The sequence below is a fragment of the Prosopis cineraria genome, unplaced genomic scaffold (genome assembly GCF_029017545.1).
Source record: "Prosopis cineraria cultivar Desert tree isolate PC_DT_omini unplaced genomic scaffold, ASM2901754v1 PC2, whole genome shotgun sequence".
NCBI lineage: Eukaryota > Viridiplantae > Streptophyta > Magnoliopsida > Fabales > Fabaceae > Prosopis > Prosopis cineraria.
Genome location: NW_026555333.1, coordinates 44709874 through 44728053, shown reverse-complemented (window position 1 = coordinate 44728053; position 18180 = coordinate 44709874). Strand labels below are relative to the sequence as shown.

The 18180-nt window shown below is 28.7% G+C and overlaps 1 protein-coding gene across 1 annotated transcript; it reads right to left on the bottom strand.

Moving 5' to 3' along the window:
* On the bottom strand, nt 1–4793 carry LOC129303631 (probable receptor-like protein kinase At2g42960). Its single transcript, XM_054943065.1, has 8 exons — nt 4309–4793; nt 3000–3807; nt 2796–2900; nt 2486–2608; nt 1810–1980; nt 1589–1718; nt 964–1173; nt 1–502 (listed from the first exon to the last, which is right to left on the bottom strand). The coding sequence occupies exons 2-8, from the start codon at nt 3656–3658 to the stop codon at nt 371–373; spliced, it is 1530 nt and encodes a 509-aa protein (XP_054799040.1). The 5' UTR covers nt 3659–3807; nt 4309–4793; the 3' UTR covers nt 1–370.
* Between the last annotated feature and the right edge of the window lie 13387 nt (nt 4794–18180).

Here is an 18180-nt window from a genome sequence, read left to right as displayed (position 1 = left end):
GAAAGGAAGAAGGCAAACATAAGTCTTCATTCTCCACTCTGCAGGGGTACTCAAGGATAGTCAAAAAGGATAACCCAAAGAAAAAAAAATTAACAATCATGTAATGAGAAGGTAGTCCAAGCAGACACCTGTACAACATAGACACTCACTCACTCACTCCTGATTCTACCCTGTGGTTATAGTATATCACATATCCTTGAATGGCCACATTGACTGAGAAAACTCTTGATTATATAAGGAGGCTACTCTAATGTGATTCTTCTCTCAGATTCATAAAAACAACTTTAAAGGGACAAACTTGGTAGATAGATATATGATGTTGAATAATTACTGGTTTGGCTGAAGGCAAGTCATATGGCTGTCAGTAGTCCTACCCCTCAGTTGTATCTGGTGCTCGGTTTTCAGAGTCGCCTGCCTTCTTTTCTGCTTCAGATAAACCAGAAATATCCTTCATGGAATCAATTTCCATGCTCGTTGAGCGGCTCTTTCGATTCCTTCGATCCTGAAAGTGATTAAAATTTGATCAATTGATAACATTATGCCTTTATGAGCAGGACAGTGAAGCTGCAATGTTATTACTTCAATAAAGCTTCCACAATAGAAAAATATTCCCAACAATAAAGTATGACTTTATTAGCAGAAGATGAATCCCCTTCTCCATCTCTTGACCAACAATGATGGATGCATAGAGCATATTTGACTACCATATGCGTAGAAAGTAAATATGTAGGGAAAAAATGATGCAAACTACAAAAATATATTTTTTCCCCGAAAAGATTTTATCCATTGCTTGAATAATTCTACACGACGGTTGGTCAGACAGCATACACATTCAGGAAAATAATGATGGAAGGGCACTTAACATTTAAAAGTTGCTGAACTCCTGAAAAAAGATTCAGAGTCGCCAAGTAAGCAAAAAAAAAAAAAAAATTATATATGAAGCAATAAGATGGTAGTGGAAACCTCTCGGAAGGGGTATTCATCAGCTTCAAGCATCCTCACAACCTGACTCATTTTGGGTCTCTTGTCTGCATCAGGATCAACACACCTAAGTGCGACCAGAAGGGCACGCTTTAAAGATCGGGTTGATGGTTTAACTTCAAGGCTTGGATCAACAACTTCATCAGCTCTTCTTGTTCCCACCATCATCTTGAGCCATTCGACAAGATTAACCTGTCATGACAAAATGAAATGCTCATCAGTCGTCACCTATGGTATGGGCATTGATCACATTTGTCAAGGATCATTACAAACTATTAAGCTTAAGCTTTAAGCAAAGAGACCCCATGAATAGTTTATCATAATCCCTATCACATCTCTTTACCCAAAAAGCCATTTGGGCTTGAAGTGTAAGCAACACATAAGTCCACCATATCTCGTATTTACTTAACTTAGTTAAGAAAACAGGACATGTGACACAGGAACAACCAAATACTCGACCATTTGGTCATAGACACCCCAATACCGTGTCAAGGATCATTAGAAACTCAAGCTTGAACTAGCAAGTGGAGTCCCATGAATAATTTTATCATAGTCTCAGTAGTTAGAATAGGCAAGCTAGTTGCAAGAGTTCATAAAGATTTGCTACCTCGTTAGCAGGTCGCGCATAGTCTACAGGGTCCCTTCCAGTGACTGCTTCCAAGAGGAGGACACCAAAGCTGTAAATGTCACTCTTCTCATTTAATAAACCAGTATTAGCATACTCCGGTGCCACATAACTGAAATTCAAAAAAGACGTAACATGTGAATTTCCAGAGGTGCAACTCCTTTTGTTAAGTATAAGGAAAGAGCATGAAATATTCTGGATACCCAAATGTTCCCATTACTCTAGTAGTTATGTGGCTTTCTCCTGAGTCCAAAAGTTTGGCCAATCCAAAGTCAGAAACCTTTGCATTAAACTCATCATCAATTAATATGTTGCTAGACTTTATATCACGGTGAACAACTTTTGGTTCAATTGCCTCATGCAAGTAAGCAAGCCTGCCACCAATCACTGAAATATATTAGCTCCCACTATTAACCAAGTCTGCTTGGGAACAACGAAATCTCCAAAACAGAGAATATTGGTGACAAATTTGAAATCAATTTTAAGATGGGAAGAATAACTAATTAGGGAAAAAAACCTTGACTCCATAGCTAGAGATGGGATTATATCTCACAAGACTAGGGAGTTTAATTCTGTGGTCCAATTATGCTGTCCAAGAGGCAAAAACCTTTTGCACTAAAATGGATTCCAAACATGCAAATATATAAAGGATATATCCAAAAATCACCAAGCAACAGGAATGGAATGTCAATAACATATATTTGGACACACAAAATATGGTAATTATAACAATGATAATCATTATTATCAGCACAGAAAAGAGGTAAAGCAAATAGTCTACAATTATCACGATTAATAGGTGAGGAACAACCAAACCAAGTAATAGACAATTGAAAACGCTACCATGGCTCATATGTTTGCATTGCAAGATGAACTTACGCTTTGGCTGTGCCAAGTACAACTTTCATGCGGGCCTCCCAGGTAAGAATTCCATGTTGGCGCAAAACCCCGTGTAACCATTGTTCTAGGTTTCCGTTATTTACATATTCGTACACCAAAAGCCTGCACAGCAACATTGGAATAGATGAAAAGTTTAAAAAAAAAAGGCAATAAAAAAAATGAACTATTATTGAGTACAAAAGAGGTAGTATGATAGTCTAAAACCCAAATCTTATACAAGAGTATATGAAAGATAGTACCCACATGCATTAAAATATGAAATCGACAATTTTGCGAAATGATATCCTACCTGTGAACTCCTTCAACACAGTATCCAAGCAGGCGTACAAGATTTTTATGTCGTACATGGCCTATAGCTTCCACTTCTACCCTGAATTCTTTCTCTGCCTGTCCCCTAAAAATTCAATTTAGAACACAATTACAGAGAAAGATTAAACAATATCATTGTTTAGTTGAACGAAAAAATTAACTGAGCGTCAAAAAGTACCCTTACAAGTTATTAAGAATTTTCTTCACTGCCACCTCAGTTCCATTGATCAGTCTGCCCTTGTAAACAACGCCGTATCCACCCTCACCTAGCACATTTTCAGCTGAGAAACGATTTGTTGCTAGTTCCAGATCCCTAAGTGTAAACCAGTGGCCCCATCCAAGATGAGAAAACTCTGGCAATCCAACTAAAGGAGATGCAGTCACAAGCCCTCCATATGACAATGTAGATTGCTTCTTCACAGTCCCAGAGCTTCCTTCTTCTCCTGACAAGGAACTAAATCCTCTTTCGTGATGATAAATTGAGCTGCACTGACTGATATTGTCAGGATCACTGGATTTATTCATGCCTAAGTGGGCAAGCATCTTATCTGAATTCTTATCAGTTGCTTTGTCGTTAACATGAATAAATACACTTTCTGGGTGATCATGAGAACTCTGCACCCCAACTTTGTCCACCTTAATATCTTTTGAGATATTTGGTATTTGTGATAAAGAATACCTGTCCAGAGATTTTCTAGATTTTCTCCGAAACATCACACATATGGATAATATACAAAGAATCAATATTATAAAGGCGCCTACACAAACCCCAATTAAAATCCATAATTTCACACCCAAAATCTTCTTTGACAATTCCGCTTTTAAAGAGCTATTGGATGACATAATTGGGTGCTACAAGTTGATCAACTCGTCCTCCAAGTTCTTCTACAACAAGAATCAAGGCATTCCCAACCGAGTAGAAAAACAATGTATTCCTTTCACGCAAGGCTTGGAAAAACACATCTGAGCAGTCTAATTTACAGCTTCAGTTTCTGCAGTGAAATCACAATATCACATAAACACAAATCAACAACATCAGGTCAGCTGATCACCAATTGCAGTTCTGTCATGATTAAAGATTATCTGAGACATGAGCTTTTAATTTAAGATTATTTGAAATACTTTTTATTTTTTGAAAAAAATAATTAAGTATTGCAAGGTGCAGTGTATACGACAAAATTAAGGAAAATTGTAAGAATCCAGCTGTTCCAAGACAACAGGAAAGGTAATAAATTAAACATTTAGCAAACCAGAAAACCATTTGCGTCTAATTCACCCTAATCAGAAAAGGCAGATTAAATTCTAAATCTCTTGGCAAAGCAAAGACCAGCCTATTAACCCATTATATCTAATTGTAATCACAAACACAAATCTGGCAGAAAAGTAAAACCCAGGAAGCATCACTTACGATCCAAGCAAAGGAAAGGCAAAGTGAGATATGAATTGTCCAAAAAAGTGGTTCAGTAAGACAAAGGAATAGCAATAGTATTTACCTTTGCATTGATCCAGGCTAGCCTCCTTGATCCACTACCTTTAGAACCCAAAGAAGCAAGCGAGTGCCTTCCTTTTGAATAGATAGAGACTTAATGAGCATAGATAGACGCAGGCACACGGGAGAAAACACAAACAAACCCTACAAAGCCGAGATGCTGCAAAAGATTAAAATTGCACAAGAGTAGTAAATAAGTGGGGATCGAAAGTTGAAACCGGTAGTGGGCCAAAACGAACTGTGGATGTGATTTTGAGAAAATGGACGGGAATGCGAGACAAAAATCTTATTTTCCAGGGAAAAAATGCAGAGGAAAGAGAGAGAGGAAGTAGGGAAGGCTAGGTTTTGGAGGGCAGAAAAAGCAAAGGTGGGTAAAATGGTTGGTGGGTATGGGTGCTTGAGGAAGAGAGAGGGACCTCTTGCGAGCTGGAAAGGAAGCTTGGTTTGTAATGGAGGAAAGCAGAGAAAGAGAAACAGTAAAGTGAAAGCAAATATAAAAGAAAGAGAAGACGCATTTATAGCTGAGAGCAAAACCAGAAATGTATTCAACAAGCAACCCAATAGTAAAAGCCAAGTGAGCCCTCTTAGCTTGCATAGCTTAAAAGTTTTGCTGTTTCGTCTTTAATATGTAATGCTAGTATTTTTGCGTGTCAATGAAGTACAGGTGAATTCAATCGGTTAAATCAATATATAGTTACATGTGTTGATCAGTTTAATGGACTATTTTATTTATGATAAGTCTAATGACAATTATTTAACTGCAATTTTAACTGATTTTCAATATAGTTAATGCTTACATTACCAGTACAAACGACAAATGACTTCATAGAACTTCATTGCTGAAAATTTTTTTATAGCATTGTGTCAAATGCTTTTCTTAAAAATCACTTTTAAAAAAAATTGGTGATAAAAAAAATAAATAATTTTTATAATGTAATATTATTAAAATTTTTATTTTTGATAAAATTAAATAAATATAGTCATACAAAAACGATTTTAAAGTACATAATCTTTGAATATTATGTCTTTAAGTAACTTCCGAAACCTTTTAAACTATCATAACACAGGTTCCTAGATTTATATAGAATAATTTTGTGATGTTAATTTGTCCATTATTATTTTATTAATATAATGTGATATATTATGAAGTTAATTTTGTGCATGGCCTAAATTTAAAAGAGGTTATTACAACAGTTAGAGAGACAGCACACACAAAGAAAGTATACAAATGAATAAAATTTTTTGCACATGTGATCAAGTCTTGTGATTATCGATAGAAACATAGAAACTACAATTTATTTATTTATTTAAAAAGTATATTAACTAAGTAATTTGAAAACATATACTATCAAATAAGTTTAACTTAATTTGATATTGTTATTTTAAATAAAAATAAATAAAGTGTTACATTGCAGTGTAGCTATCACGTTGAGAAAGAGAGAGGGAAGGTCAACGTCAATCCAACAATGAGAGCTCTAAATCTAGCTTGCTGATGTTTACTTCCCAAACTGTCCTCTTGTTATAAAATGGAAAAATATTTATTAAAATTTTAATTTTTCATGATATCATTTTATCTCATCTTGATTCGTTTATTATTATTGTTTTTTGGGGGAAAAATTCATTTATCAAAATCAGACATTTTTTTATACAATTTGAAGAATGAGTATTACAATTTGTAAACCACCACTTTGTGAATACTGAATGGCAAAGTTTATTATATATTTTCTATTTTATACTCCATCTAATCTCTATTATAGAATGCTTTTTAGAAGAATTTTTTTTGTCTTTAATATGAGGCATTTAATATGGTATTAATCACATTTTTTCTATATTTTTCCTATTTAAGTTAATTAATTATAAGAAATAATGTAATGTAAATTTAAAAAACTTTATTGAAACAAAGATAAAATTATAAGTTTATTCTTTTTTTAGATAAAGTTAATATCTTAAATACTTCTCCATGATTCCAACAAAATAATTAAAAATGTCTTATAATATGCATCAAAGAAAATATTGATTAAAAGTGTCCGTATTACAGTTGTAAGTTGGTAACAAAAAAACAATAGAATTTCACTTTGTTATTGAAAAACAAAAAAAATAAATAAATGTCTATTATATTTGTGTACTATTTAATAGTAAATATTAAATAATTTTTTAACAAATCAAATTATCCATGACTTATAAATAATATAACTCATATCATCTTTGGTGTAATAAATAAAAAGCCGCATCTTTTTTTATATATACATAAAAAAAAAAGTTTAGGAGAATTAGGGTTTGGAGACATATCAGGGGTAGGATATGTCTAAAAAAGTCATATCAAATTAAGAAGGAAAAATAAAAATATTACATCCTCTAAATATTTTTGAGTAAAGTTTGGGCAAATTTTGGAGAAAAATAAATTTTTTTAATAAAAATTATACTAAAACTTATAACAATTCTCACTTTTTTTAAGTCATAAATAATATGATTCACTTCAAATTCTATAACATACAATAAATAAAACACGTCTAATTAACAGGCAAAAATAAGGAAGTGAATCTTATGCACATAGATATAATATAGTTTTTCTCAATTTTAAATTAAGTTTTTGTAATTTATTTTATTTTAATTAGGCTTTTGTAGTTTGATCAATTAAATATGTTAGTCCATAAAAGTTAAAATTATTAATAAAAAATAAATTTTTTTAAAATAAAAATACTTTTAAAATTTAGAGAAAATTTGGTTTAATATTTTTAGTAAAAAAAGTTTTATTTAATACAATATTTATATTTTTATTAATTGTTTATGAAGATTCTAGATGTGTAAAAATTACTTAGAAAACATGACCTAATTATATAAATTTTGAATTATAAAGATGGGACTTTTGCACAGATAGCCTATATTATAAAATTAAGTAAAATAAATAACCTATCCTTTCTTAAATTTTAAGAATGGCTTTTTAATATTTAGATTATAATTAACTTACAAAGTTGCCTTTCTAATATCTGTTTTTTTTTTTCAAATACTAAGAGATTTAAAACGCAAGAAATCTCTAAAACGAAAGAAATAAATACAAGAGAGAAGACGGAACTCAACGTGAGAGAGACGAACGTGAGATAGCAGAGCGGTGTGAGTGAGCCATAGTTGCGATGACGAGAGATAAAGGCGAGGTGAGATACATCAACGGTACTTGACAGAATGAAGCATGCCGGATGGGAAATGGAGCTACAGATTCATGATTTTTTATTTTATTGGTTTAGATATTTGATTTTCTGTAATAAGCTAAGAGTCTAAAATTTTTTAAAGACTATATTTGATCTATTTTAGGCAAATAATTATGTGTTTTTAGTTTTATTGATATGCCATACTACATCATTGATATATGACTACATATCAATTATAAACAAATTTATGTTTGCTTATTTAGTTATATTGATCTAAGATATATATCACTGATATACCAGCCATATCAACGAAAACTAACCAATTTGTTTAGTATTGGTATATGGTCATATATCAATGATGTAGTATCGCAAATTAATAATGAAGTTTCCTCTTCAATATCTAATATCTTCTTTGTAATATCTAAAAAAAGTAGAGAGGAAAAGCTCTATAATGAAGATGGTGATCTAAGCAAATCAGATCAAAAATTTTGATGAAGAAAAGCATTGTACAGGAGATGAAGATGATAATCCAAAAAAATTAGATTAAAAAATTTGATAAAGAAAATATTTAGAGATGATAAATCAAAGAGGGAGCACACAATACAAATTTTGATGATAAAAAATGAAAGATTCAATCAGTTAAATATTAGTTAAATCAGATATATTCTATTTTAATAATAAATTTATTCTGAGGATAAAAAAACACATTTAATTAGTTTTATGAATGAGTTATATTTTAAAATATTTAAAAATCTCATCTATAATTTGATGGAAGTTGTATTTTTTAAGGTCATTGAGCTAATTTTCTCCACAAAGATAATGTAGTTAGTTTTCAAATCATACAATCTTTTAATAAACATATAAAATACTTAATTTTATTTTTAAAAAAGAAAAAATTAAAGCATCATAATAATCAAGGACTAACATATTTAGTCCATGAAATTATAAGAATTTGATTAAAACAAAATAAATTATAGATATCTAATTTAAAATCAAGTAAAAATTAAAGACCTGTAAATTAATTTTTCCTACTTATATTGTATTTGTCCTCTTGGTCGTTTCTCTCATAACTCTATAGACTATAATAATAATATTACAATTACAATTATCATTTTTTATCGTTGTCAACACAAGAAAAAACCTTGCTTTGTTGCTCTTGTGATGTTCTTTTAGTAAATATAGGAAATACAATTCTCCATAATTGCATAATTAGTAAGATTATATATATAAAAATAAGAGAAAGAGATATTTATGTCATGTATATGCTTACTTTAATAGGACAAAATATGATCAGATCAGTTGAGACATAATAATATCTCATTTTCATGCTTTTTCGGTCGTAATCTCTCATTTTTCATGTTAAAAACTAATGACTCTTCATTATCGGGCATAATTATGTTGTCATTCGGGATGTCATATAATTAGTCAAAGAAGTGTCATATATTTTGTACGAAATTTATTTAATAAAAATATGTTGGCTATATGATTTTTCAATGATAAGATAAATATGGTCATTTTTTTAAGATAAAAAATTCTCCACACAAATTATGTTTTACTGAAAATAGAAACCAATAATTCAAAAGCATTAGTCTTAATCCCGTATTTGTTTTGATGTCAACATTTTAACCAATTAATATGGTAACAGTAAAAATATTAACAAAAAATGATAAATTGCATTCCTTGCCAATGTTTAAATTACTTGGTCCATCCACAAAAACAATTACAATAGTTTATTTTATATAAATAATTCCTTTCATCTAGGAAGTATGCACATTTGGAGTCATTTTCTTTCAAAATTAATCCAATAAAAATTAGAAAGAATTAATATCATACTATAATCCTACTAGAAGGTTCTTAGACCTTGAACTTATTTTTTATGCAATATTTTTCTTTAACTTTTAAAAATATTACAATCTAACCTCTATTGTTAACAAAAATTAACTTTGATCATTAGTTAATTTAAAAATAAAAAAACCTTAAAAATTTAAAAAAAGACCAACAAAATTTTGTTGATCATTTTCTATAATTTTTTAATCATTATCTATCATTTTTGGATCATTTACAGTAATTTTTTGATTTTTAACAATTTTTTAGGTCATTTTTGTCATTTTTTTGTTAAATAACGGTCAAAATTAATTTTTTTAATAATAAATATAAAATTGTACCATTTTTAAAAATTAAAAAAACATTGTACCAAAAATAATATTAAAATTCTAGACGTTGTTTGACCCATAATTTAAGAAACAATTTGTTGTTTTACCTATCATACAAATAGTAAATATAAAAACATTTTGATCAAAATAGTTGTGACTGTAAATTCTAAAATAAAAATAAGTGTAAGCATTTTTGTTTCACAAGTTATAGTTTTCAAATAATTAAGTGACTTTATTTCTCATTTATTTATTTATCAAAATTCATTGGTAAAATACATGACGAATGTACGACTGGCTTATTTTTAAAATTTCAAAGAATTAGGAGGGTAATCATGTCATGGTGAAAAGAAAAAGGAGGGCAATTATGTCAACACAATTTGACTAAACTTAATGTTAAAATCACTAAAGAGAGAAAATTAAATTACCAATGAGTAAGGACAATCACAAAAATAGATTATAGAATAAAGAAGTGAGGTCTTTTTCCGAGTATAATAATTAATTATGAGATTTGTATGTAGGGGCCACAAAAAGCCACCAATGAAGGAACAAACACATACGTTGATTTGAAGCATCACTCTTGACCCCATTGGACAAATCCTTTCCAACTTTCTCTCCCCTTTTTTTTTTCATTTCTTTTTTCTTTATTATTTTATAAGCTTTAATTTTATTAATTATTTTCAGCCATGCATGTCTCATTTATTTTTATTTTAAAAGAGTAAACACATTTATGAGTAGTTTTATTCAAATTTCTATTTTTCGTTTGAGAGATTTTAGTTTTTCTCTCTCCCAAAAATAAATATTATATTTTTTTAATGCAATGCTAGGGTTTGAATATTTAACCTCTGCTTACACTTCATTACCGCTTGCCTAAGAAAAAGATTCAATTGAGCATTTCAAGGTAAATAAGGATAAGTAAAAACAATAAATGCTAGTCTCATTCTCATGACATTTATATTTATAGGGCGAGATTAAGTTTTTTTTAAAATAGATCTTATGGTAGTAAAATAATTTACTAGATAATGACAAGTAAATAAAAATATACCAAGGTTGAAATTTTTATCAAGAGGGATACCCATACTTAATACTTAATTGTATTTTAAATAAAATGGCATCCAATGGAGGGATAGTTGATGCAATAATAAAAAAATAAAAAACACCAGACTCATTTTATTTATTTATAAGTAATTTAATTTTTCTCTTTATCTTTTTTATATGAGAGACTTTTGAGATGTAGTCCATATTATAGGATCAAATCAAGCAAACAGCCTAACATTTAGTATATTTTACATTATGACTGGTTTATTATATTTATTAATTATACTCTATGTATATCAATGATATAAAATTTTTAGTTTTTTAATAATAAACTTTTTATATATCAATGTAAATCAGTCATACTTTCAAATTTTTAAAAATTCAGTTCATATTTTTTTATTACAAGATTTTTTCTGGCCAGTGTATCAATTTATCCCTTATAAAAACGCATGCAAATCTCCTAATCCTTATTAAAAAGAATTGGTATGTAATTACTTGAGATCACCCCCTCTCTCTGGGAGAGAGACTAAGGTTCCCCCCCCCCCCATCAAATTCTTGCTTAACTCATTAATATGTAATTTTTGTATTTCAAAAGAAATTAGTCCTTAGTTGTTCATTGAGAATACTTTTAGTACTAAAAATGAAACTAAAATTCTCCAAATAAATGTAATTGTTAATATATGACTATTCTTTTTTTTTAATAAATAATTTGTCCTAATATATTATAATCATAATGTATATGTTTTGATTGTTTGTGATGAATTGTGGAATTAATTAAGGTGGACTATCAAGGTAAAAGAAAACTGATATTTGACCTTAAAATGGATTGTATGAGATGAGAATGAATGATCAGAATCAGAACCTAGCTGCAATCATGCCCTTCACATGCATCATGTGGATGTCACGTGAGTAAACAGCTTTTTTCCTTGGGAGAATCTCACATTGGACTCCAAACACAAAAAATTTGCATTCAGTACCTTATAAAATTTGAAAATGCAAAGGAAGCCCCAGTGTCCTTCTTGCACTTTGTGTTGTGAATAAAAAGACACACTTTCTTTATCTCAACAAAATATCAATGTATGCGTAACACGATATCCACGAATGAACACAATATTTATAAATGCACTTGATTCATGAATATTATATTGTGTATACATGAATATTCTGTTGAGATAAGAACAAATACATTTCTTTGTCAATAACAAAATTTGAAACAAAGGCCCTTAAGCTTGCAATGCATTTTTAAATTCTATTGGGCTATAAATGTAAATTTGTGTGTATTGGGGGCCTTAAATGAGATTCTCCCTTTTCCCTTCTAACAATTTAATTCTTCAAATTATTTATTACTTCTTTAATTCTATTTATAGAGCAATATTGAAAAGCAGACTAGTTATTAAACTAATTAAGGTAGTAGTTTAAGAGTTAGTGATCCAATTAGGGTTCAACTCGAAATAAACAGATCATATAATTTAATTAAATATACAAAAAATTCATATGAAAGACTGTAATATTTAAATAAAAGTCATTAATTCTTGGGCATATGAAAAATTTATCCATAAAATCTTATGTATGCATGTCTTATAAAAATAATAATTATAAGTTTATGACAATAATAAAACACAATAGCATTAAAATTATTAATTAAAACATTTATATCTGATTTAGGGTTTAATATTCTTGAAGAAAGGAAAAAAAAAGGAAAATAAAAATATAAAATATGACTAAGTCAACCTATTAAGTTGGCTGAGTTTGATCAGTGAAGTGTGGTTGTAGGTGATTGGTTTCCACAATTAACTAGATCATCTAGGTGATTGGTTCACTGATTTGCAGGTCCACCCATTTAGGTTTACAAACAATGGGCAGAGAAAGAAAAAAAAAATTTGATCACATTTATATAACACTTGCCAATCTTCAATACTTTTGTTTACATTTTTTCCCTCATTAAATGCGAATAAAAATACCATTAATGGAATTCAAGAATACTTATTAGAGGTAATGTAGAAACTTTTTAAATTTTAAAAGAAAGTTAATAAGGTTTAAGATTTTCTTTAATTATAATGAAATACATTAAAATTAAAAATAATTTATAAATAGATTAGAAAAGTATATAGTTATCACTAAGTGCTTGCATTTTGTAATATGTTTCATAATGTAACAATTTTCCATTTTTTATTTTTTATTTTTTTTTCATGAGCAGAGTTGAATTTTACAAACAGAGCTAATTAGCTGAACCTATCCAGAAAGAACAATTTGTCTCTGAGATTAATAAAAAATTATAAATTTTTATGATTAGTTAATAATATACCTGTCATAAATATTGCTAGAAATATTTAAAATTAACGTGATTAAATTATACTGTGAAGCTTCACAAAGAATATTAAAAAAAAAAATTCCACATGCTTCCACCTTTTTTTTAAACTTCAAAGTAGTGGCACGTTAGTCATTCCTAGTTAACGGCTATTTTGTTTAAAGTAATGTTAATTATTATAACAATGTTCAAACTTATTTTTTAATATTAATTTTCATTCTTCAAGATATCTTTTTAAAGTCAACCAAAGCGTTACTCATTCCACACATGTTCTGCTTCTTTTTTATTATTTATAAATTTTTATTATTTATTCACTACTAAAATAAAATAATACAATTTTAAGACAGTCTTGTTGGGATTGCTTTTAAGTTTTTTTTTTAGTAAATATAAGTAATAGACTCCAATTGATAAACAAAAAATCTCCCTCGAGGTATTATTAAGACTAAGGGGTATTTCTCTACTAACTAAATTGCTACACATATAAAAATTAGAGTTTAAATATTCAACTATTTATTTAAGTGGTGAGAACATCTGCTTACATCAACTTTAATTAATAATTCCTTTTAAGCTTTAATCCCCAGGCTAGCGAGTACAACATAATTTGGTTTTTTTCCTTTTTATTTTTTAAAAAATATTAGCTCCATAATTACGTTCACATTATAAATTTTTAAATGCATATCTACGCACTTACTCTAATGTACTCTTAAAAGATTAAGTCATCAAACAACTAAACTATTATTTGAGAAAAAAATTTTAATTTAGTAAAAAAATTATAAATTTATGAAATTAATTAAAAGACGAATCCAGGAACCACAAAGGACAAAAAACTCTTGCAACAAAGATTTAACGTCATCATATTTTTAGAACTTGAACTCAAAATTTTTAATTAAATTAATACAATTTTTTATTAATTGAACTAAATGTTTGTTGATTCGTTTACCTGTTTTTTTTTTTTAATGCAAGAAACTAGGTGTGAATTAGGCTCTTTTAGTCTTAAATTGTTTAGATGTCATTTCACATCAAAATTTTCTTTCTTTTTTAAATTACTACAATGCTTTCAAATTTCAATCCAAATTCATATTAAAATTAAATAATTTTGGTTATATATTTTAAAAAAACACCAATGATCGTGTTTCCGCTTATATAATCAATTCTATGATGGGAAAAAAAATTCAGATTAATTAAACAAGTCAAGGGGAAAAAAGGGAGGCAGGCAAATCTAGGTACTTGGATGGCATGAAGATTATACAAAAATAATTGAAATAAAAAGAAAAATTAAATCTAGTTTTGAGAGTTGATTCTGCTTTCAATGAAGCATTGAAGAGCCTTTACTTGAATGTGAAGAGACAGCGAAATGGATAGCCCCTAAAGCTGCTTTGAGTATTAATTAAGATGTCTCTGTCTTCATTCAAACCCATCTAATTTGTCCACTAAATCATAACCTTCTCATAAATACACTTTGACTAATACTATCCTTCATCATCCATCAATACAATAATATTCATGTAAATTTTAAAGTCATACTTGTTTTTAAATATTGCTTCCTCCTTGTTTTAATATAAGATAGATTTAACTAAGTTCTTGCTTATTAAAAAATAGTGGTTATATCCTTAATTTTTTTAAAATATGTAACTTTTCAATTTTTTCATTTTTTACAATTAATAATCATAGTAAATTGCAGTTTATGAATTCAAACTATTATTAATAAACAATGGGTAAAATTTAAAAAAAAAGTTTCCAACAAAAAAATTTCAAAGTGTTTTATATTAAGGATGAGATTGAGTATAGGACAAAAATGTGGCAGTTAATTTTTTCCCCTCACCCTCCCTAATTGCAACAAGTTGTTAGCATGCTTTTAATTTCTATATACTCTATCCTCCTGTTAAAAAATATAAAAACATTTTTAATGAGATCAAGTGTTAAAAATATAAGATATTTTTAATTTTTAATATATAATTAATGGGTTTTTTTCATAAATCCTCTTTAAGTGAATATTCTATTAAATAAGAGCAAACATAAAAAAAAATACTATTAGTTTAAAGATAATTAATTAATTAATTGAACTTGTAATTTGGCTAAAAATAACTCATACTCTCTTTAGACCACAATACATTATAGAGTGTTATAAAAAATTTTCTAAAAGTCATGCTTTGATATAAAATGTAAGACATTGGGCGAGTTATATATATATATATATATATATATTTATATTTTCAATTATACTCTTACCTTATCATACTCTATACATGTAATTAATGAGAATATTTTGAATAAGTCAAATGCTATATATTTCTCAAGAGAATGATTGAAAAGATGATAATTTTTTTTAAAAAATAATGTTTTGACTAATTTTTTAAAAACAAATTAATTAATAACAATTTATATAGAACATTTTATTATTGTTATTAATTTCAATAAAAGATAAAAGTTGAAAGTCACGTGCTTCTTTCACAAGTATCAGCTGTCAAACAGGGAATATTTAGATTAGAATTTTCTGTCATTTTCTGCAACAAAAAAACTGAACTGTGTTATTGTGATTAGGGGTATTCAACCTAGACCCATCCTGATTGGCTCGGTATGATTGGGACAGGTCTTGTCCCGGCCCGAAAATAATCGGAACGGGACAGGAAAGGGGTTCGGGACGGGACGGGACGGGACACGGGATTACTATCGGGACGTCTCGTCCCGTCTCGAATATTATATATATTATTTTTTATTTAAATATATTAATTATATTAATATAATTTATACTTATATTAATTATATCAATTATAATTGTAATACTTGCAATTCTTATTTAAAACTAAATTTTTTTATATTGATAATTTTAATGGCATGGAGTAAGCATGGCGATATCTTTCTTTATAATATATTAATTATATTAATATAATTTATTCTTAAATCTATCTATTTAATAACTTTTATTTATAACATATTTCTTACTTATTTTTAGAAGAGTAATTAGCTTAGTACATCTTCATTAAAGTAGAAAAATAATGATTTGATGTTGTGTTTGACTTGCTTGTTGTTGTTAATCTTATAGCATAAAGATCACTTGTATTTGTTATTATAATATGTAGTTATGATTGATATAATTCAATAATTAATTTTAAATTATTGTTATTTATGTGCTTGTGTTGTTTTGATTTTAAACTTAATAAATTATATGATTTAAAATTTTAATGAACGTTATTATTCAAATTTTTTTTCGATGTTATTCTATTTATTGGGACGGCGAGACGTCCCGATCTTGTCCCAGTCCCGTCCCGACTCTTAACGGGACGGAACGACTTTCGGGACGGGATGAGACACGAGACTAAAATTCAGTTCCAATCTTTTTTTCGGGACGGGACACGGGATGGGGGTGTATCGATCCCATTCCGTCCCGTGAATACCCCTAATTGTGATATAAACATTCTAAATTTTTTACATTTCAAGTTTGTAGTGAGCAAATTGTAAAATTTTCAAAAGGGCTACAATAAACTTATCGGTGATCATTCACATATCAAATAATAGTCTATCATTGAAGCCATCACTGACATAATATATTGATACTTGTAACCATTATTTTTTAACGAGAATAAGATGTAACAGAATATTTCTGGATTCTTCTAGGTGGATGCCAATTATTCATCTGTATGAAGTTTTTAATAATGCTTCCGAGAAAAGAAAATGGTGATATAAAAGCCTCTATACATGAGAAAAATTAGGAAAGTATGAAAAGGAAAGTATCATGTTATGGGTAATTAAATTGAAAATATATATTTTACCAAAAAAATAAATTGAAAATGTATATTATTTTTTTTGGCCAACAAAACATATATTATATTTGTTTTTTAGGTTCAAACAAAGCCAAAAAAAAAAAAACATGCTAACTTAGCATTTGAATTGAAAATGTATTTTCATCTCTATGACAGGCCCATTTGGACTTTCTTGATTTTAAATTGATAGAGTTACATTCAAGTTCTTCTCAATATATTATGTTATGGCAACGTACTTGTCCTTTAGGTTATAACTCTCTTAACTCTTCAATCTATATTTTACGTGATTGTAAAAAAGTTAAAGAGGTTTGAAAAAAAATTAGTTAACCATACTAAGCTTAACACCTTCTCCTCTCTTAATGTAGAGGGTTGGATAATCTGAAATGCAAAAGTCGAATCAAGTAGCTTACAAACAAGAAGAATACCATGGCAGAGATTTTTTGCATAAGCTTGTTGGAATATTTGAAAAAATAAATCTAAAAAGTTATACTCAGAAGAAGATACCACGGACAGTGACATTGTCTTCTCCAGCACCCGACAAATAAATAATGATTTGAAGCTCCTATCGTTTGAACAGAAGAAATATTGCTAGTGAGGTTAAATGGAGCCCACTGAAACACAGATAAGTTAGACTCAACATTTATGGCTTAGTCAACATCAATAGATTTACAGCTTGCAAAGGTATCATTAGAGATTACAAAGAAAATTGGATTAAAGAATTTTTCAAATACCTTGGATATCAACCTAGCACTTCAACTGAACTTATGAAAATCTTTAAAGGATTCAATCTCTGCTAGAATATGAAATTAACCAAAGTCAATGTCCACATACGACTCGATGGAAGCACTATCACTTATTAACAGCACATGCTTTGGAAGTCACCCCTTATCAGGTGTTATTAGGAATATCAAGAAACTCACTATGAGAGACTAGATTGTTACCTTTAACCATATCTATAGAGAATCGAATAGATGTGCAAACCTATTAGCCCACTGACCAATGCTCGACACTTCTAATATTATGATTTTTAATGTTCCCTTGATAGACTGTATTAACCTCATGATTTTAAATATGACTAAAATATAGTTTCTTTGCACAACTTTGCTATAGCCTTGTAATAAAAAAAAAGAAATAGTGTTATCATTCTCCTATATTCAATTATCAATAGACTTTGGAATAATTAATTGTATTGAATGGCCCCCTAAAGTAATTTTCCCTTTCAAATTTGGCAACACCAAAGAATATGGCCTGTAGGTTGTAGGATTTCCGTATTGGAATTGAGAGCATTAAAAAGAAAAGAAAAGAAAGAACAAGCAAACGTTACATTATATATAAATAAATTTTTTATTGAATTAACTTGTGAATATAGACTTAGCCTGTTTTCACCGAAATTATGGTTTCGGTGATTTAAATCACAGGTAAAACCAAGCATGCATTGAATATCATTTATCACACAAAGCATATCCATATATT